The sequence below is a fragment of the Zonotrichia leucophrys genome, chromosome 9, assembly GCF_028769735.1.
Source record: "Zonotrichia leucophrys gambelii isolate GWCS_2022_RI chromosome 9, RI_Zleu_2.0, whole genome shotgun sequence".
Lineage (NCBI taxonomy): Eukaryota > Metazoa > Chordata > Aves > Passeriformes > Passerellidae > Zonotrichia > Zonotrichia leucophrys.
In genome coordinates, this window is record NC_088179.1 from 25,361,673 (window position 1) to 25,384,446 (window position 22,774).

At 42.1% G+C, this 22,774-nt stretch overlaps 1 protein-coding gene across 1 annotated transcript in view; it reads left to right on the top strand.

The window, feature by feature from the left end:
* The window catches only part of WWTR1 (WW domain containing transcription regulator 1), a 41,842-nt gene that overhangs the window by 13,872 nt on the left and 5,196 nt on the right, over window positions 1–22,774 (top strand). Inside the window, exons 2-4 of the mRNA XM_064721039.1 lie at window positions 6,300–6,436; window positions 17,669–17,862; window positions 22,403–22,536. Of these exons, the coding sequence (XP_064577109.1) occupies window positions 6,300–6,436; window positions 17,669–17,862; window positions 22,403–22,536 (465 nt within the window). The remainder of the gene's footprint in view (window positions 1–6,299; window positions 6,437–17,668; window positions 17,863–22,402; window positions 22,537–22,774) is intronic.

The following is a 22,774-nucleotide window of genomic DNA, read 5'->3' on the forward strand; positions in this document are numbered from 1 at the left end:
ATTTCATCCAAATTCTAAAGGTTAAGTTGTCAATAGAACTCAAAGGGTGTTTTGTTTCCATTTGTATAACTAGTTTAATGTTTTTTAAGGCCTCCATGTACACCAACAATGGAATCAGTCAGTTACAGGGGAGCTTAGCAGGACATTCTCGAAGTTCTCTTCACAGCAAATTATGCTGAAACTAATTTAGGAAAAGAGCAACTCTCTTCACAGAAGGAGTTACTTAGCATAGGGTAATAAATATTCAAATACAGATGTAATGTTCCAGCTTCAAGATCAGAGATGAGGATGAATACGCAACAGCAGAACAAAGTCCATGGTTCAATCAGTTTAATAATTACATTGGAGCTCCTTGTTAAAGCTTCATGTAATTTTCATGAAACATTACTGGTGTCTAAAAAGCAAGTGCCATGAATTTGATTAGCTTAAACTTGTGAGCTGGAGTGCTGCAGAGCATCACTTGAACTCCCACAGTAACAAGTGGCCGAACTATTGAGTGTTATTAATTTCTGCACTCTAAAGGAAAGTGATTGATAAATACTGGATTTTATATTTGTGTGCTTTTAGTGATGTAAGGAATGATATATTCTCATTCTTCCCAACTGTTGAACAGCAGAAATGGAATCAGGAGCATGCATCTCTAAGCTCTTCCACCTAATAGCTATTTTAGTTTCACATGTATATACTGGGTACGTGATTTTTTGCAAAATATTATTAACATTTTGGCTTTGAATAAGGCAAAATTTTGTCAGTTCCTTATTAACAGTGAGTAATGTTGGCATATAATTAAGTTGCTGAGGCAGCTGCTTGGGCTGAGCCTTGGTTGTTTTGAGGTGTCTGTGGGGGCTTGAGTGCTTTGCAGCAGCTGTGGACACGCTGGGTGCACTGAAACCTTAGTACAGCATGTGACTCTTGGTGTCTGATTTTGGTGTAAAATGAAAATACTGCTGTAGATTTTTGTTAATCTCTCCCATTTTTTCCTTCTCTGTCAAAAATCACAAGAGCAGAGCTGACTGTGAAATTGGCTGACGCTGTCCCAGCCATTTCACAGCTGATGCTGTCCTGGCTAAAGGGCACTGTTGAGAGCAGTGGCCTGGCCCTGTCCTCCTCTTTTCAAATATTTTTCTCCATTTTCTTCACATGGGGCTGCAGGCTCAGGCAGATCAGTCTGTTGATGTATCTGAAACAACCAGCATGATTTTGAACATAAAAGCAATACGTATTTTGTAGATTCAGGGGCTAGGTGTTTCAAAGTACTCCCTGAAAGTGCTGAATACTGTTAAATATCTTGTACCCCTGATCTGTAGAATGGGGATAGCCTTGCAAAGCCTAATGGAGATGTCTGAAGTTTCACTGTGAGGATTTTCTCAATATCTTTTAGAGATAGTTTATTACACTTGTCACTAGAGCAGAGGTTGAAAATTTGGCAGTAGGTTTGGGATGAAGCTGCATGTTAGTTTAAGAAAATACTTCATAGTGCATCAGAAACAGAGCCTTTGAATAGTGAAATGCACTTAGTGAGTAAGACAGGTGCTCTCCAGAAAAAGCGTGTGATTAGATAAGTAACTGTGGTATTACAATGCACGACTGCAAGGGAGTGAAGAGAAGCTAGCACTGAGTAAGCTGGGTTCATTGTGCTAAACTTTCCACGTCACATTTTTTGGGTAATGTGAATATAATCTGAAAAAAGTCTGAGACAAGTGCCAACCTAACGACATTGATGCTTTGTCTGCACAGTCTGGCATGCAAACTGTTGATGCCAACCAAGAATTTTCTCCAAACGTTTTCTGTGTGGGCTCATGCCAGCGTGAAGCTCATTGTCTTTAGCAGGATGTGATTCAGATCATAATTTAACTCAGTCCCATTTCCACTTAAGTTTGAATTTAAAAGAGCAGTAAACGAGTTACAAGCCATAAAAATTGGTCTGACCTACTGAAATTGTAGGATTTTCAAGCACTTGTAGGAGAAGTGACTGTCTCTTCCGTGTTTGAAGGTAACTCCTACATCACAGGCATGGCTGCAGTCTGCTTAAAGAGTTAAAGTTATCAAATGTACAGGTGCATGAGTAACATTAGGCCATGGTGCTGTACTTTCCATGAAGTCTTTTCATGTTGTAATGAGAGCAGAGTTTCGCTCTTGAAATTTTCCAGTCTATGGTGAGAGAAGGGGAAAAGCAGCGTGGCAGAGGGAGGCATCTAAGGACAGAACACTGAATTCTCATGCAGTTGTTGGACCACGTCCTGCCTTTCCCAGCAAGAGGCATTCGTTCACAAATTGTCTTTCAGTATCCAGGAAAACACATAGCATATGTGCAGGTGTTTTTATAAGAGGTAATGTAAAATGTTTCTCACCTACTGATTTCCAGTGAACAGTAAATGCCTCCTGCTTTTGGCTTAGAAGGATGGCAGTAACAGAAGTGCATGCCCAGGTCCGCAGAGCTGGCAGGCGCTGGCACAAGGTGACCTTGGTGGGACAGGCAGGGGCAGTGCTGAGGGGCACAGGCTGTGTTTGCTCTGGCCACAGTTGCTGTGGCACCCCCAGCCAGTCCTCCCACCAGTCCCAACAGCTGCCATGAGCTGCTGTGAAGTACCACCTAATTATAGCATTTTCTTGATCCTCTTGATCCCCTTCAGAGATTCCTGGTCCTACCCTTGGCCAAACTCACCACCCAAAGGCAAGGGCCCGCGAGGGTGTGACAGTGGCACCGCTGCTGCTGCCATCCTTAGGGAGGAGGCGTTCCCTGGTGAGCAGTGGCTTTGGAGCTCTCTAAATGTCCCAATAAGTGTAACTGGTAAGCATTTAGGCTAGTTTCATAGTGCAGTGTCATGTATGCTCACAAATTCCATTAGTTCCTGGGAGAACTGGACGTGTGCACATAGGGTAATTGTTTCTAAAGCTAAAAATCATTCCCGTTCGCATCTTGCATTTTCCTTACCTATGACTGTAAGAAATAAAATATCACATAAAAAAGAATACTAGAGGTAAGTTTTTTAAGAAGTAGATGGTTCTAGACTTTTACAGATGCCCAGTATTCTGTGAGTTTGCACACAGTTCCCCTTTGGCTGCTGCATCCTGCATGGTGGTGGTTACTGGAATAGTGTGGGGCTTGGCTCTGCTTGTAGTTTTACCAGAAATTGCACTGCAGTACCCTGAGCAAGCTCAGACAATAGACTCAAATGTTGTGTCCCTGAGGTAATTTTCTTAAATTTAAAAAACTTCCCATCTGTATAAAGGCGTATCTTCCACATCACACAGTGTCAGAGCAGTGTGAATGGCCTCTGCCTTCCAATACACGTTCTTTGTGTGCTGCTTTTGTTGACAGGGAGCAGAGGGACAAAGAGAAGGTTGGGCAATGCCTTGGCTGTGCTGCAGGAGATGCAAACACATTTCCCAACCTTTGCTTTGGGTGGCTGGAGGTGCTCCAAGGCCGGGTGAGCAGCGTGTCCCTGCCGGGCTCTGAGTCAGAGCTGGGGCTGTGCTGGGTGAGTCACAGCTTCCCACTCAGCAGCAGCAGCTTCACTCTGATGTGGCTCACTCGCAAAACCCACACTCATTCCCCCTGTTTAAGCCCTGGTAAAGTACCCCAAAAAAGCTCCACGCTGTTGGTCGAGCTCCATGTTTGTGTTATTTCAGGTGATAGTGCACTTACAGAATAATCAGTTTGTCTTTCTCAGCTCCCCTACAACCTTTTTAGATAAGTTGCTCTGAATTTCCTAATACCAGAAAAAACAAAACAAACAAGAAAAAAAATCACGATAAAAAGGTCTGAAAATAGAGCCCACTGAGATACATTGGTTGTTGGAGTGCATAGAAGCAGAAAGAGAATTGGTGTCCCTAGTGCTGCTGCTTGCTGATTCAAACTGACTGAGATGTCTTGGCAAGGCTGCAGTGGAAGTCAGGGATTAGAGCCTTGCAGTTACAAAATGCAGGACAAAGCAGCAGCACAAATCCAGAGGAACGCTGACATTTCAAAGCAGGAGACTGACACCCAAACAGGAGGCATTTAACAAAAGGCTGAGGTGCAACAGGTGGAACAGAATCCTGAAGTCTGAGTAAAATACTCAGCTGTTTACATCTGAGCTTTGGTTTAATTTTTCTTTAATGAGGGTCGACTGTTGGGATACAATTTTGTTGTATGGGAGCCCTGCAGGGCTTTGTGGGTGGGAATGCCATGATCTGAGCAGGCTGGAGAAGCTGTTATGGTAGCATGCTCTCTGTCCTATTTGTCAGATTCTTGTGTGTCTCATTTGAGGTTTTTTATCATTGAGTTTGTAAATATTTAACTTTCCCTGATTTTATTGGAACATGTAAAATTCTTGTTTGCATACAGTCAGTCTCATCACTCGTGATGCAGAAACAGAAGCTAAAATGGACATCTCTGCTTTTCTGTTCTGCTTGTTTATGAATGAAGACCTTGTTGAAAAATGGCCAGCTCTGATATTAGGATTTATAATAATAAGAGATGCAAAAATTGCTTATGAAAAACTTGAAAGTGAGAACTTTAGTATGGATTTTGGGGCTGCCTCGTCATGTGTTGGAATATGCCTCAAATAAGAATCTTATAAAAGTTATAGAAGTAAGTCGTAGAAGTTCTTTAATTATCTACATAGTTCTATTTCAATATTATAGATGAGGCAAGATATTGTTAAAGTTTGAGGCTCTGTGACTTCATGCACTGTATGCAAGAATTCTTATACTTGAAATATAAGAGTAAAGAGAATAAAAGCTAAAATGTAATAAAAATTTACAGTGACGGGAGAATAAATTTTAATTTATTAAATGTTTTAATCCTAGAGAGAAGCAATGGTGAGTGGTTTCATTGTGAATAATAACAAATACTCTAGAAGCTGTGAAGCAAGGAAGTGGCTTAGCAGTTTGAAGCTGAGTAACAATCATGTAAAAGTGTGATCTTCCATTTGAGAATTGTACATTAAATGCAAAATATTAGGAGAAGAAAATGGCTACAGACTGCATAAAGATGTCACATTTTTCTGTTCTTTAAAAAATGGTCTAGGTTCTTTTCTTTTTTAACTTCCTGTAATTCACACTATTTTTGGTAATACCCAAGATGTGCATCACAATATAGACTGAAACTTGGTTGTGGAATTGGTCTGGTGATGAGCTGGGTGTGGAGTGGTGACAGCAGTGGTGGCCGTGCCACTGGGGTCTGCAAAAGCAATGATAAGTGTAAGATGGAGCTCAGCAAAAATTTTAGGCTGATCTTTTATGAAAGTTGAATCAAAATGGTTTTCCAGACACAGAATGTTTAAATTTTTATGCCTCTTGATGTGTTGTTCTTAAAGACTTCCCTCTTTGTGACAAAAGCTAATAGAGGAGAACCCACTCCAGCACAGACAGAACCTGGTTGGCTGGTTGGGCTTGAAGCCAGGCAATCCCCTGATAGACAGTAGACTATTGATTGCTTCAACACACTTCCTTTTTCTTTTCTTGTTTCAAATAGAATTACATGCTCATCCTTAAAATGCTTGTCCTGTTAAGTTTCTTACAAAACAGGTGCATTTCAGTGTAAACTTTCAGTTGCAACAAAACCATAGTTCTTTTACCACTGAATTCTGTGGCCAAAAATATTTCGCAGGGATCATTGTTATTGTTACTTCACTGTAAAATTTATGTGGATTTGTGCATGACTCCACTGTTTTCGGGAGAATGCATGTCTATGAGAGTTTGCATGCTGAAATGGTAGGTATGTTGTTAACTACATTGCAATAAAAACTCTTAGTGCCTTTACAGAGAAATTGGTGATTACACATAAAGCTGTCATAAAGCTGTAATCTGCCTGGTTTGATAGTGGGAATATTTGCTGGCATTCTTGGAGACATACTTTTCATAATGTGGAAAGCAAGAAAGCAGTTGGATTTGGCAAGACAAATACTTGTCTCTTCAACATTCAGGAAAATCACCATTGCTGAGTGAAGAATGGCCATACATTGTGTATTTAGAAAAAGACTGGTAGGACAAGAGTAAACAACTTTCAGACAATTAAATAATCTGAAGATGAGTGTGTACTACAGATTTTCAGTACGACAATAGAATTTTTCAATTGTTCAAATAAAAGTAATTATTCAGCAGTAGAGCAAAAAGAAATTAGAACAGCAGGGGCAGAAGATCAGAAGAAAAAGTGAGCAAGCAGATACTAGATAATTTCAAGTGGGTGAGGGTGAGATGACAAGGGCAGATGTGGAATAAGAAAACCAAATAGGATTTTCATGACCTTATGCTTAACTGTCTAAATAATATACCAGATATTTTATGTTAAGCTTGTATCTTTTCTTTCTCAGCCATATAGAAAAAATTACAACATGGCAAGACCCTCGAAAGCCGATGAACCAGCCACTGAACCACGTTAGCCACCATCCTGCAGCCACGTCCACGCCGGCACCACAGAGGAGCATGGCAATGTCTCAGCCAAATCTCAGTGAGTACTGGATGGCAGCTCTCTGGTGAAAACACAAAAGAGATAGGAGAGACACCTTCTGATTTGTTTGTCAAAGTAATTTTTGCTTCAAGAAGATAGCTCTGATTCTGCTGTCAGACCCAGCAGTATGTTCTCCCCTTCATTTACTTAATTTTCCCCTCTGTAGACTTGGCAGCAAGTGAATTTGTACTGTTTGGGGTGAAGTTCTAACATCTTGTGGTCTATTTTAGAGCCTCCGTGGCTTTTTGGCATAGTGCTAGACACAGAAAAATAAATTCGGTCTGTGCTTTTCTGCTCTGAGGTGGTATAAAACCCCCATAAGCCCTCCCTACCATGCCCAGGCTGTTGGAGACCTTGTGCACAGTTAGTCCCATGTTTCTTCAGGTCAGAAGGTGTAGCTGGTTTGCTTGTCAGTTTGTTTATGGTGGTGGGGCTTTTGCATAGTGGGGTTCTGCACTGTAAGCAACTTGCAAACTACTAAAAAGTCTTTGCAGTATGAATTACCCACAAAATTCTTACAACTGGTGTGGTTCCCTTGCTGTTTCTGTTTAGCACTTCCAGTGTAAGTTTAATCGTCAACTTGCATAAATCTGATATTGCCAGATTTAAGCCTTAGTAAAAATAAAGGCATTAAAACTCAAAAATTTTAAAGAAAATTTGTAAATGGAAGAAAACATTTTCACGTATGATTGAGAATTACAAATAATCCCTAATATTTCGATTCTGGAGTTTAACTTTTCTACTGCTCAAGAAGATGAGCTTACAGGCTCAAGATGTCAAAAAGAGAGACTTTAAAACACATAGCAGTTTCTTGTTCTGGTTAATTTTTGGTAAGTTGATCTCATGATTTCTTGATTGTCCACTTGCAGTGTGGTTCATGAGTGCTGTCTCTTCACATGACAAGAAAACGCTGAACATTTGTCTGCTAATGATCACCAATAGAAGTAGTGCAATATTTACTTTGGTCTTAAATTTGTAAGAAACACCTAGGACCTCTGAGGTAATTAGCTGCAGTTCTTTTTTCTACCTTTGGCTCATCAACTGCTTTGCTTGCATATATGCAGTAAGAGTGTTGGTTGCATTACAAGATTCAGTGGGCAGTAGCAAACCATAATGTGAGAGTGGATATCTGCAGGAGAAATTTCAAAAACATCTGAAAGGTTAGGGTATCTGCGGAGTGTGGTAGCACGTGGTGAAGCTAACAGTTGCTCTGCTGTGGCTTCAAGCACAGCTGCATGTGGGTCAGTCTGTTTATAGCAGTGCTGGAATGGCTGAAAGGTGAGAATAGGACAGCAGGGGTTTTGTTCATACCAGCTCCTCCACTTATGTTAACATCTGTTGCATTGTCCCTAGTTAAAAAACAGCAGTACCCTAAATCAGGACAGTGAACAGAACATTTTTCCCCTCAGTTTATTAGTGGAAGTCAATGAAAGCCAAATCCTGGACTAAAACACATGTATACTGAATTTTAGAGGAGGATCTTTCTTGAGATTCAAAGGATTAGAAATAAAAGTCCATACCTAATGAAAAGTCTGTTCCTGAAGATATTTCATGTGCCCAATAAGGGTATTTCTACAGACTTCAAAATCTGTCCCATTAAATACAGTCTGTATTTCATTCAGCACCCTGCATACATATATATATATTTATATATATATATGTAAAATATGGGGTTCTACTTTTTGTGGATGTTTATATGCAGTTCTTGGCATAGTGGTTCAGATGTGTGATTGAATTTCCCACTAGGAATAGTATGTAAAAATCTGCTCAGTATCCATATTTATTTAGTCCAGAAAACATACACACAGAGGAATTACACAGAAAGATTGCAGTAATCTGCAGAGAACACTGCAGCCCCTGAATACTTGACATGGCAGTTTAAAATCTGTGGCTGTTGTTTCCAGTGCTGCAGCAGAATGCCTCTATTTTTAAATGGCCATGGCCAAAAGGCAGGGCCTGTGTGCTGCCCTGTGCCTCTGTCTTTCGCCTTAGTGCTTTTTTTTTCTTTTTTTTTTTTTTTTTGTACTGTAGGAACTAAAAGTTTTTCTTTTGAAGATGTGCCACTTCTTAAAAGAAAAATATTTAAGTATTTCAGGTCCACACACTGGTCTGCACTTCCAATTGCTAACACATGTGTTTTCCTTGTACTTCTTATGAAGAGGAGGAAAATATGTTTTGTTTTGTAAAGCTAGTTGCTTTGGTTTATAAACTTCTTTCAGCAATATTTGCTGGGAATTGTACAAAGGCACTTACAAACATTTTATCAAAGCACAGAGTGGGACTAAGTGATACCAAATCATAGTATGCCTGTGTTGGAGGCATACAAAAGCATATAGTGAAAGTTGGTTGAGGTTAGTAGTCATACTACAAAAAATCTGCTGTATTTTTCTAGCTTTTCTCTTACTATGGTTTATGTTGCCTATTTGTGAGCTGTAAGTGTACACTTCATTAGCATTAGTTTTCACACTAACATTTAAAGCACTGCCTTTTAAATGTTATAGAACAAAGGCATCACGTGTTTTTTCCCTTGATGCATCTTGTTGAATTTACAGGAAAGTAATATATGCTAGGCAGGTTTCTGTGCTCATTTAAACACCATGGCTAAATTCAGTGACATTTCATGAATGAAAAGGAATATTTGTCACACAGATTGAAAACATGTTCCTGCGGGTTAGCATATATTTAAACTTATTAATTTTACCATTATTGTTGTGCTAAGATGATTTGTATATGTATATTTGTAGATGTAAGGAAAGCACAGCATTAATAGGAATGTTTCCAGTGTATGTTTTGTTGTTGGAAGCAAAGGGCAAGTGATCAGTGTCAGACTAAAGACAAGCAGAAAAAGTATATTTCTGCATCTTCAGAGCGCCGGGCTGGGGTCACCCTGCTGCCCCCCACCCCTGCTGCCTTCATGGCATTCCCTGCTCTCCAAAGGTGGTGGAGGGTGACTTTCGACCACATGTAGCAACATTTAGAGGGAAAAATAGGTCCTTACAGGAGCTTCTTTTGCAAGATTTTTTTAATTAAATGCTTTTTGTTTTGTAGTCTTTCTCTATTCTACATTAGGCAACACTCAAAACCATTGTTATTTCCATCCTTCTCCCTTCAAAGTGTTTCAAACAGATTTCTTTTGTGATTGTACTCTTCATTCAGTGGGTAAACACAATCTGGTCTTCATTTAAATATTTTCCAAATTTAACAATTTGCAACTTATTTTTCTATAAAATAATGAACCCCTCTAATAGTATTTACATTTTCTGCATGAGTTAGCTTGCATTTATATGCGAGTTCCTTAAAAAGCTCGTACAAAAAGAACTGCAAAAAACCTCAGAAGACTTCTTGCTCACCCTGTGGCACAGCTGGGTGTGGGATTTAGGCCTTGGAGCAAATAGCAGTTGCAGGCTGCAAGGCACAGTTACTCTAGGTCCTGTGTGAGCGACAGAAATGTGTGTTAAGGGGTGCCCAGAGTTTGCTGGTTTGAGAGATTTGGGCGCTGCCACTTTGTGAAAGGCCTCTGAGTTTGTTTGGGTGTGGATAGGGGGATTTCAGTTTATCTAACCGTGGTTAAAAGTGGTGTTTGGTCTAACTCAGGCTGCCAAAGTCCAGCCAGGTGGGGTGTCCCTGATGCTCCCTAGGGCCACCACTGTCCCCTTCGCCGTTCCTCACAGTGGCCCCTCCTGCAGCAGCAATTACAGACAGGTGTGCCTGGTTTTACTCCTTCTGGTACAAAAGAGAACCTGTGTGATTCATTAGACTGTGCACAGAGATGGGATTGGTGGGCAGAAAGGGTTTTAAATGCTGTAGTTACTTATGACCTGGCTGTCAGGGAGGGAGTGACAAGTCTGGAGCTCAGGAGCAAGCTGTGTCCATGTGGATCTTCTGCTTAGAGCTGAGCCATCTTCTGTTACCCTCTCTGTTTTCTCCCTTGCAATGTCTTGTTTTCCAGGTGAGTTTGTACCAGATGGTCTTTCAAGGTCCCTGCTGACTGAGGCTGTTCTGCAATGATGGTTGATGTATAGTATCTGTTGGCCCAGATAAGGCTGCCTTCAGAAAATGTACCTGGATCACTTTTAATTCTGTACACTGACATAGCAAATTATAAATATATATTCTCTTAGGTTCTGCCAGAATGAATTCATTAATATGCACATTTACGGGGAAAAACATAAATAGTGTTACAGTTCCTGACATTTTCAGTGTTCCTGTACTCTGTATCTGGAGTAAGTTGTATTGCTTTGTCTCTGTGCTGCTGGTTTATCAGCTGTCTGCTAGTCACATCCTCAAGGAGATTGGATAAGAACCCCATTAGTGGACTCATTCAGGTGTACTGAATGCAGGGACAGTTGCTGGGTGATCAGTATTAAGGTTGTGAGCTCACAAAGGTGGAGGTGCCTGTTCTGAGGGAAGGACTTCTTTCCTGGCTGAGTTTCCACACACGGCTGAGGCCTTGCACAAGTTGTGATTGTGTCCATCGTGGAATAGCTTAGCTGGGAAAGGGCCTTGCAAGGGCTCCAGCCCAGCCTCTGCTGAAAGCAGGGTCAGTGGTGGGACCAGAGCAGAAGCTTGGGACTTTGTGCGCACAGGTGTAGAAATCCTTTTTGACAGAGGAGAAGGTCCTGGTGCAGCTCTCACATGTTCTTCAGGAAGGAGACTGGCACCATGAAGAAAATTCTACCATGAGGGCTGAGTGGAGCAGTGTCAGAACATGTCCCACACCCACGCACGCACACACTCAAGAATGGAGAAGAATTTCTGGCAGAGGGAGAAGGGTGCCACATGTACTTTAGTTTATTCTTGACATCTCCACTTTCACCTGATCAGATTGTGTGTAAATACTGACTATAAGAAAAATAACATGACTCATCTCTGGTAGAAGCTGGTAATATTTATCTTAATTTTATAAATCAACCAGTTCAGGCAGAAGACAGTGGAAAACCTGATGTTAATTTGTTTAGGGTCACTGTATGCATTGATCCTGAGAATTCAACCACGTTTACTTCTTGTATCAAACTCCAGGTGAAGAACTATTTAATTTTTGGTTTTCCTTTCTGAGGAAGAGAACCTTACCCTCAGAATGTACTCTCTCAAGACCCACAAGCAGGTGTGACCCAAGTGATACAAGCAGGATGGCTTTCACTATTAATTCACTGGTTCTCTAAGATATAGGACATTGGGTATTACAGATTAGAATTTTTTATTGTGAAGAGCCTCTGATGCTTGTTGTTTAATAGAAAATCATCCATGAATCTAAGAAGTTTATCTTTCAGCTGTATTGGTAATGATATTTCAAGTGGGTCTGGACAACTGGGAGTTACAGCACTTTGCCTCTGCTTTCAATTTTTTTAACCAGCCAGGAAATCCAATCAATAAAACAATGCCAAAATCCTGTCTAGGAACAATAAACACATGAACCAAAGTTTCCATATCCTGCCATGATAAAAGAGGTGTAGCTACTATTGTTTAGGGATGATAAAAGGCAGTTTTGGTAACTATGTCAAAGAAGTCTCTGGAGATAAGAACACAGAAACTCCCAAAGTGTTCAAAACCAAATTATATGTATTTTAGTGTTCCCTAATGTCCATGAAGACTGTTCACTAATGTCCAGGATTTTTCAAGTCTTGGTTTGCCTTGGCTAGCAATGTGTGACACTGAGAGGAATATGTTTTTCCCTCTCTCTAGTCCATACCCTCATACCACCTGCGTGGTGGAAAGGCTTCCTGTTCCAGATCATTTTTAATTACTGGATATCCTGAAAGAAGCAAACAATTCATTTGTGGTCAGTGTGAATAATCTTGGCACCTGCTTCTGGTGATTACTTTCTGAGACCTGAAAGTATTACAGAGGACTTGCGCATTCATCTGTGGGAATGAGTGGTTTGTGATGCAGCTCCCAAAAGAATGAGGGGATTTAGGTAGTTTGCAATTAAAATCTCTAACAAGTAATTTCTCAGATCTCAAATGGAGTAATTTATTTATGTTTAAGGACAGTGGCTAATAGGTCCAGAGTCTAATAGGAAGTAACTTCAGTATCAGGTAAATTAAATCAAAGGGCATACACCTTTAAGCCAGCAACTGACCATCTAGTAAATCTGAAATGCTAAAGGTTGATGTGTTCAAGAGAGAGATTGGCATTTTTTCAAATTCTAGTAATTTTTAATTTTGACACAAAGAAGTTCCTGTTGGGGTAAGCATTTCCCCTCAAGGGTAGTAATCCAAACAAGTACCAGTGCAAGAGTGGAGGGTCATTTCCATAGTTTCAAAGGAAAAGAAATGTAAAAGCTGAAGACTGCATGAAGCAAAAGTAAAAATAATTTATTAAATATTTTAAATCTAACAGTCATCAGTAATTAATCATTAGCATTAAAGCTGTCTGTCCACTCAAGCAGCTCCCATCATCACTTTTTGTTAGTGATTTATTGTTAAAAGTGCTTGCAGAGTAAATCTCCAATCTTTTAAATAACTTCCTGCTAAATCACAGCTTTGATGTTGCACCTGCACGTTGTTTGTATTGATTTTTTTAATCTTAAATCATTGAAGATGGGAAAGATTAGTTAAATGTGGATGTCACAGGCCTTAACAGTTGAAACTGATGAGAAATTTCTATATAGCTATTTTCAGCTCAGAAGTCTGAATAAAGGAGTTTCTGTGCACTGGGGTAGTGCAACTTTTTGCTTTAATACTTTACAGATTTTTGGAACAAAATGCGCCAGAACTGAAAAGCAGCATTTTTTGCTGACCTTGTTAGAAGGCTAATGCTTCTTTCTGGGAAATAAATGAAACAAGCAGTTCTTTGTTGGCTGAAGTGGAGTGAGAAAAGGAGGGGAGCCCAGTCTTTTTTTCTTTACAGTGTCATGACTAAGTCAGAACTGTAGTATGGCTGGTTTTTCAGTTTTTGGGGTTTTTTTTAACCTTTGTAGACGTTTGTTTTTCATGAGACTGTGTTGCATGAGACCTGGCTTTGGCTAGTTCGTCTGAGTTTGGGTCTGGGCTGCCTATAAACAGAGCAGAGAGACCAACAGCTGCACTTCTGACACTTAAATAATAAAAATGTCCAGACACTTCTGACACTTTAATAATAAAAGTAGGTGCAATCAGTTCAATCCATATGTCAAAAATGATTGACACTTGCATGTTTTGGCTTCTGCAACTTGCATGTCTCTTCCCACAAAATAATCCTTGCCTAGTATATATCCAGTAAAGTCATCCACAGAAAGGTCTCCTACAATGTCAGAAAACCTAATTCACTAGGATATCACTATTAATTTAAAGGCAAGCAAAAGCAATAAAAGAATTCTTTTATTTTTCTTCTAACTGGAAAAAGAAAACCACATAGGTCTAACTTGATGTAAACAAAATAATTGCAATTTCATGGACTGCAATGGAACTGTGGTTGCATAGTTCAGGTTTGGAACTTAGCTCCATGTTTTTACTTGCTTTCATTTGGGCTGGATAATTGCATAATGGCTGTTTATTGAAAGACTTACTTCATTTTGCAAAATAATTAGGTTTTCCCCAAGAGAACTGAATCTCTCTTTCTGAATTCAGCAGACCCTGAGTCTGTCTGCTGTAATGATGATACTTTTCTCATTTTAGACCCAGTCTCTTTTACCACAGAGTGGTAAATTTGAGCTTTTGAATATTTTTTTCTTTGCAGAACTTTAGAGATGTTACACTGGAGTCCCAGACCCTGCCTAGTGAATTGAAGCTTACTGAAGACCAGTTGTTTTTTATTTGGTAACTTTTTACCCTCTCCAAACCGGCCCAGTGGTCCAGAGGCTCCGCAGAGCTCTGGATGAGAGGAGCTGCCGGGGTCCCTGGTGTGTCTGCTGCGGTCACAGCGGGGTCTGTGTCGGGCCGTGCAGCTGGCATGTGAACTGCAGGTTTTTCTTTTTTAATCCAAACTTCATTATGTTCCTCAGACCATTCAAACACAAATTCAGAGCTGAAATACAAATTGAAGCAGGAATTACTAAAACCTCGTAAATATCACAACAGATGTGCCATATGATTATATCACACGGAACAGAGATTTGTAGAATGTCATTGTTTGTTAAGTTGCTCACTAGGGCTGACCCAAGACTTTCCTTTCACTGGCCTTGTTCAGACCATTAGTGACAAGAAGTTACCAGCTGTATACCAACCCACTTTTGCTGCCCGGGTTCAGTTCTGGTTCCGTTGAGCAGTCCTAGGAGAAGCACTTAGGTAAAATATATTTCACAAGCCAAGCTCAAGTTTGTACCACAAGGGTAATTTGCCCATTGTTTTGATTCTTTTTATTCTACCAGTGTATTTAAAGATGCGCTATTAGTTTGAAGTCTAGACAGTATGAAACCTATCAAACATGCTTAAAAGTGTTCCAGATAAAATATTTTTCCATTTTCCTATGCATATCATTGTAACTCTACCATTAAGAAAAGCAATTTAGTTTAGTCAGTTTTTTTTCTTGTTGTTTGAAAAACTGACACCGTGAAAATTGGTAAAGCAGTAAGAAGTCTTAGTCCTGTAATAACTGTCATCACACTTTGCCGCGCTTCTTTAGAAGAGTCTGGTGTTCTGCCTGGGTACTGGGGCTTGCCCAGGTAGGTAGGGTTGCAGGACAAAATCTACCTGACATTACCTATAGTGTTGCATATGAAATTGCATTAAGATCTAGCCCAGATCTGATAGAATTGGAATCAACTAATTATTTGGGTTGGGAAAGCCCTCAGAAGTAATTGAGTCTGACCATTGACCCAGCACTACCAAGGCCACCACTGACCCAAGCCCTCAGGTGCTACAGCCACACAGCTTTTGAATTCCTCAAGGGATGGATCACTGTCCTGATCAGCCTGTGCTAGAGCTGGACAGACCTTTTGGCAAAGAAATTTTTCCTATTCTCCAATCTAAACCTCCTGTGGGATGACACACTGGAGTGTGCAGTCCTCTCCAGAACACCTGCTTCTGGAAGCAAGTTGCAAAGATGGTTTAGATCTGCCTGCATGCTTTCCACAATGTCCAGAAGGATTTATTAGTGTGGGCTTTGCACCACCTACAGGTAGTAAAGCTGCCCTTAGATCCATCTGGTCGTGTGATGGCCCAGGACTAATTCTCACCTGGTCCATGCAGCTAGTCCTGATCTGCATCAGCAATAAATCTAACCTGGGTCCTGAGCAAACCATGGAGTTAAAATGTTGAAAATTCACTGTGTTTCACTCCTGGCTTGTCTGGAGGATTTCAGTGCTGGATTATGGTACTATTCTTAGCACCATAAACAGGAAGAAATTTTCTTGGTAAGCTATGAGGGATACCTGCTGTCTGAGGGGATGGGGCATTCTATTAGCTTTGTGGCATTTTGGCACCAGAGTGACACACAGAGAGCTACACAGACTTAGTTTCTTTCATAGCAGTTCTGTGAATAAAAATGTTCATCTCACAGAGAATTCTGCTCTGATTTATAGTTTCTGAATTTGATCAGAAAAGATTATGCTGATTTAAGAAATATTAACAATCTAAGCAGTATTAACTTGTTCAGCAACAGCCTTCTGTCAGCAAGTGAAGGGGTTTACCTGGCTATAACTCAGGTTTGCTTACTAAAGACTAAAGGTCCTGTTTCTAACCCTGCCATCTATGATGTTCTTCCCCTGTCAACCTTTAGAATATCCTACCAAAGGTGGGGGACTGATGGGTCATATTCTAGCAGAAAAGGTTTCAGTTGTTAACTGGAAATTACTTCCAGTAATAATTGATTTAAATCTGTCAATAAAGACAATGTTAAATTGAAATATTTTTACTAGCTTACTGCCTATTATAGGCACACATTTTTAGGATTTTTCAGTTTGAAAAAATGTTGTTTACTAGTTCATTAGGTAAATATTTGAACATACCAGGATAGGTATTATTATATTGTAAGTATTCCTGTTTGATAAACTCAGAACATATAAAATCATTTATTAAGAAATTGCTAGTGCAGATCTTGCCAGAGGAGTAGTTGTCTCAGTCATTTGAAGCGCAGCAATTTTAAGGATGCATTCCTGTGAGAGAGCGGTGTGTCCTGGCCCTGTGCAGCGGGTCAGCGCTTGCAGCCGGTGCCACGGGCTCCCGTGGGTGCCACGGGCTCTGTCGGTGCCACGGGCTTCTGTGGGTGCCACGGGCTCCCGTGGGTGCTTGCAGCCGGTGCCACGGGCTCTGTGGGTGCCACGGGCTCCCGTGGGTGCCGCGGGCTCTGTCGGTGCCGCGGGCTCTGTCGGTGCCACGGGCTCCTGTGGGTGCCACGGGCTCCTGTGGGTGCCACGGGCTCCTGTGGGTGCCACGGGCTCTGTGGGTGCCACAGACTCTGTCAGTGCCATGGGCTCCCGTGGGTGCCACGGGCTCCTGTGGGTGCTTGCAGCCAGTGCCACGGGCTCCCGTGGGTGCCATGGGCTCTGTGGGTGCCACGGGCTCCCGTGGGTGCCAGGGCTCCTGTGGGTACCACGGGCTCCTGTGGGTGCCACGGGCTCCTGTGGGTGCTTGCAGCCGGTGCCATGGGCTCCTGTGGGTGCCACGGGCTCCCGTGGGTGCCATGGCTCCTGTGGGTGCTTGCAGCCGGTGCCACGGGCTCCCGTGGGTGCCCCGGGCTCCCGTGGGTGCTTGCAGCCGGTGCCACGGGCTCTGTTGGTGCCACGGGCTCCCGTGGGTGCCATGGCTCCTGTGTGTGCTTGCAGCCGGTGCCACGGGCTCCTGTGGGTGCCACGGGCTCCCGTGGGTGCCACGGGCTCTGTCGGTGCCACGGGCTCCTGTGGGTACCACGGGCTCCTGTGGGTGCCACGGGCTCCCGTGGGTGCCATGGCTCCTGTGGGTGCTTGCAGCCGGTGCCACGGGCTCCCGTGGGTGCCACGGGCTCTGTCGGTGCCACGGGCTCCCGTGGGTGCCATGGCTCCTGTGGGTGCTTGCAGCCGGTGCCACGGGCTCCCGTGGGTGCCACAGGCTCTGTCGGTGCCATGGGCTCCCGTGGGTGCCACGGGCTCTGTGGGTGCCACGGGCTCCCGTGGGTGCTTGCAGCTGGTGCCACGGGCTCCTGTGGGGGCCATGGCTCCCGTGGGTGCTTGCAGCCGGTGCCACGGGCTCCCGTGGGTGCCGTGGCTCCCGTGGGTGCTTGCAGCTGGTGCCACGGGCTCTGTCGGTACCACGGGCTCCCGTGGGTGCCATGGCTCCCGTGGGTGCTTGCAGCCGGTGCCACGGGCTCCCGTGGGTGCCACGGCTCCTGTCGTTGCAGTGCTGAGCGCGCCGCCGCCGCTGCCCCCCGGCGCAGCCCTGCCGCCCCCCGGCCGCCCCCCGGCCCTGCTCACCCTGCCCGGCGCGCTGGCCTCGCAGCAGCAGCAGCAGCAGCAGCAGCAGAAACTGCGGCTCCAGAGAATCCAGATGGAGAGGGAGCGGATCCGGATGCGCCAGGAGGAGTTACTGCGACAGGTAACGCCAAAGATACTCTTACTTTGCTCAAGAGCTTTTCGTTCAATGCATCATTCTTAACAAGTATGCCTAGTAGCTCTGTTACTGTATGCCAAGACTAACTATGGTTTTACAAAAGGTTAACCAAAAAACTAATATAAACAGATAATTTCATTTTTTTTCTCAAAACTAGCACTGAATAGAACACAGGATGGCCATCCGTCAGAAGTTACTGACCTGCCATCTTTCTTACCAGTCTTTCTTAATAGTCATGTAAGGGCCTAATTCTGTTCTGTGTCTGTCCATAAGCAACTAGGGCAACACTGATTCATGTGCAGTTTAACTTGGTTTGCACAGGAGACCATGCTCATACTTCATTGAAGATAAAGGAAGAACTTATGGAATTGTTCTTGACTCCAGTCTGTACTCTCTTAATTTGCACCCTTTGCCTTTTAGTTCAAATAAAATCACATTCACATCTTACATGAACACCTCTGATCTAAAGACTTTTCAGAGTTGGTTATTTGTGGATGTTTTGCTTATTGTTCTATATCTAAAGTTTCAGCTCTATAAAATGACTCATTCTGTACAAAATAGATATGTAATTTCCTTTATACTGCCTTAAGAAAACAAAGTTTTAAGAATTGTGTTTCATCTGTTACAGTCAAGTCCACTAGTGGTGTTGTGTTTGTATGGCATATTAATCAGATTCCTTAATGGAAAAAATAGATAATCCGTTTCTCTCAGAAACAGCATGAAAGAAGTATACTTTATCAAGAAACATATCGTTGTTTGTGGCCTTGCAAATGCTGCAGTTACCAGTTCTAAGTACCTTTAAAAACAGCAACTTTCACAAGATTAAGGTGGCAGTCTCTGACACAGGCAGTGCTCTCAAGTCTTTTGTGTGGCTTCTCCTTTCCCATGAAGGGCTCATGACAGAGATGGATGTGAGAAGAGAGTGAGGGTATTTGGTACCAGCTTAGTCATGATTGTCATCATAGCTTACTCTCTTTGGCTCTATTCTTTTTTCAAGGTGAGCAAATTAGGCTTCAAAACAGTTGTGCCATTAACACAAGGGAGGGTTTTGCTGCTTTGCTGACTTTGAAACCAATACATTCAGAGCACTCTGCAGCTGTGCCATACTCAGCCAAGACTTCCACTTCACTGAGCCCAGTACCACCCTGCCCTTGTAGTGTTTGTTGAAGCTCCACATTGCATAAAGAAGCACACCATCACTTTGTGTTACTGAAGTTTTACAACTGGTGTAACTCTTAGAGAGGAAAGCAAGATGCAAAATCTCTTCTTCCTAACAGAATGTTGTGAACTTCCTTCCAGTAACCTCAGAATCCTGAATCCTGGCAGCTGAGGGTGCAATTATCCTCTTGGATCATCAGTGTCCAAGTACAGTTACTCCTGTCCTGACCCTCCCTTGCTGTTTTTGCTTTTCCAGTGTAACCTAAGGGGAAAATGCTGAGTAAGGGTGTACGCTGCTGCTAGCAGCTGTGAGGAGCTGCAGAGCATTTGCGCGAGGGACAGGATTCTTTGGAGGGTCACAAACCTTTCAGCCCAGCAGCAGCTGCTGCTCCCCGCAGCCATTCCTGGCCGCAGCTGCTGGGGTGGAGCAGCGTGCCCAGCCTGGAAGGGGTCATAGCTCTGGAAGCTCTGGGCTTAGGGAATTTCTTTCCTTCTTTGTCCTCCTCTTCATGGAGTTGCTAAAACCCTAGAACTCTAGATTGAGTGCATTCCAGAAGGGCAGCATTTCAGAAAACCAGTATGATAGCATCTACTTAAAGGTTTCCTTACTCAGTTTTATCATTCTATAAGGATGATAAAGGAGTTAACGTTCTTTTACACTAATGTGGGTTTGCCAGCTTTCCAAAGGAAAAGAGAGAATCTGCTTGCTACTAAAGAGCTTCTTGGAAATGGAAGTTGGTAGAGGTAATGTCAGTCAGAAATCTCTGAAAGGTCCTGCAGAGAAGGTGCCCCAGCACTTCTCTGTGTGCACCAGGGCCATTATGCGCTGTATTTGTGCATACATTTGAAGGGTACAAATAGTCCCAAAAAGGCAGAACTTCTCAGAGGCTTCCTTCTGGTCCAGGGCTCCTATTGCAGAGATTGTCCACAGAATGTTACAGAGGCTTAGAAGAGGCTGAAGAAGCAGTGGAGCAACATGTAGAGGAACATTTATCACTGTTTTGTCCTCGCAGAATAGACCTTTAGTGGCCTGCTACAACCTGAAGATAAAAATGCCCCTGTGCTCCTGTGCTGTGCTGCTCCCACTGCACAGACTGGCCGAGGGTGTGATTTACTGGTGGCACAGGCAATGTCTACATCTCTTGCTTTCCACGCTGAGGACTGGCAGAAGAGGAACTGCATCTACCAGCAATGTAAACCCACTGTAAAAATGCTCTCACTCATCTCCCCCAGCTGGAAATGAGAGTTTGGCAACTAAGGGTGGAACTCAGGTCAGTTCTGCCAAGAACAGTTCTAGGAAATTTGACAAGAAATTTCTGTGCTTGTCAGGCATGCAGCTAAAAAAGGGTTTACGTTTTCTGAGGCAGTGAATCATTCCACTCACTGTAATGCTGTGAAGCTTTAAAAGGTTTTGAAGATAACCACTCATGAAGCATTTGACATGACTTTTTGATATTAGAATTCTGTGGGTTTTTTTCGTTTATTTCGTTACTTATTTTGAAAGTGTTCTTTGGGTTTATGTGCATCACAGTGCCAAGCAGATCACTAAAGGCACTTGGTCCTTTGTTAGCTGAATGCCAGAGATGGTCTCTGCTGGCCAAGGAGGAGGCATCCTCCTACACTCAGAGACTGGGAGCTCGCTGGTGTGGCTGAGACTGATATTGCTGCTCACAGGCCTGCCATTTTTTGCCAGACTTTCATCCTAGGGTAGAAGATTAACAAATATTCTTCTTAAAAACCTTGTAGTCATGCTTAGAATATAGAACAGGACATAGTAGGGTACCATAAAGCTTTGGGTATTGTGTAGTTGATCCATTTCTCCATTACCATTGCTGTAATAATGTCAAAGGAGCAAAGGAATCTGACATCTGTAGTAGTAATAAACTTGCAATGTGACTTCTGAACAAATGACCTACAGCTGAAGAGCATATGTCATGTATGGTGGAGCCAGCATTCTGTCTGCTTCCACAGCCAAATCTGACTCCAGTGTGCAAGAGTCTGTTCTTCCACATTTTAAAAGTACACATGGAGTTCATATTACAAGCAACAGGCAATATGTTGAAATAAAGACATGGGAGGTGAGCCATTCCCCAAGGGAGAGTCAATCAAGTAGCTCTATAATAAATATGGTGGTTTTTGCAACAAAGAAGAGACAGGAAGTTAGATTATGTAACTGATAGTGGGAGTTTTTCTTTATGGTGCTGCAGGCTTTTCAGCTGACAGATGTTTTGTTTTGGATGGCCTGTCTAAATCTCGTGTGGCTGTAGATGTCATTCTTATATTTTTTTAAAAGTTCTGAAAATATCTGCCTGTAGACAGCTAAAAAAACGACCTTCTCCTTCTAAGAGGTTTGTACATTTTCACAGACTCCAGCTGATTAAATTCTAAGTAGAAATGTCACCATTAAAATTGTCACTTGACAAATTTAATCAAAAACCTAGTGTACATAAGCTATTAAGAATCTTAAGAATGTTTGTTCTTAACACTTGCTAAATACTGACACCATCTAAAGTAAATTGTAATTTATCAATGAATATATTGATAAATTAGTTATAAAGGAAATATTTCTTTTATGGGCACCAATATGTGCTACTTTATTCACAAAGAGACCAGACCATTCCTCCTCAATGAAACAAATAATTGAAAACATAGTAAAACATCATATTCTAGCCTTGAAGACCTGTTAATCCTTTCTGTGCTGGGGAGACTGAATGATTGAGTCAGAGAAGTTTTCTACTAGGATTTAAATTAAATATTTACTTTGTTTGTTTCATTAAAAAAAGTGAGTGGAGTTAATTATGGTAAAAAGAGATATAGCTTTATTATTTTAAGGTCTTAGGATTTTTGTTTGGAACATCCAATAGGGGTCAGACAACCTCTGTATAGAACTCTGTACCACTAGATGTCATATGTGTTTCACAGAGATAATGCTGGAAGAATTTATCTTTCAGGAAGAGTTGCAAAATAAGTTTCCTTTGGCTCTGGTTGCTTGTTTGTCATCCTGCAGATAATGGACATGAGACAGGTCATTAAGCAAATGCTTGTTATTAGGCAGAGTGTTCATTCTAAAGATTATTGAATCACAGTCTTGGTTCCAGTGGTTTTCTTGTAACATGTTAAGTACTTTGTGGTAGCTGAATTACAGGCCTGGCTTCCAGACATGGTAGAACTGACAGCTAAATTCTGTGGTGCTTTAAGACACGGTCATGGTTTTCTTCATATCAGAGTAAACAAATACTCATGGTGACATCACTCAGAATTACTTTCCTTCAGCGTATATGTTATGTGTTCGTTATATGTTGTTACAAGACTACAGTATTTCTGAGTGTTGGAATAACCCCTCCCTGGTATTTATTTGTCTTTTCAGGAGGCTGCTCTTTGCAGACAACTTCCTATGGACCCAGAAAACATGGTCCCAGTTCAGACAGCTGTGAACACCCCTGCCATGACACAGGACATGAGGGCTATCACAAATAATGGATCAGATCCTTTCTTGAACAGGCAAGTTCATTCTTCTTCATTAGGCAGTTGCTTCTGTTGCCTTCTCTAGGCTGTTACTGGTGTCTCTCTAAAATAATCCCTATATCACCTTCTTTTTTTCTTACTGTAAACAGAGGGGATGGCTGAGTGGCTGGCCTGAAATCTTTTCAGATTATGCTTCCAGAAGGAATCTTTTAAAAAAAGCAATAAATTTTAACAGGTGGTTTTAATTCTATTGTTAGTGTATGTAGAAGACTAG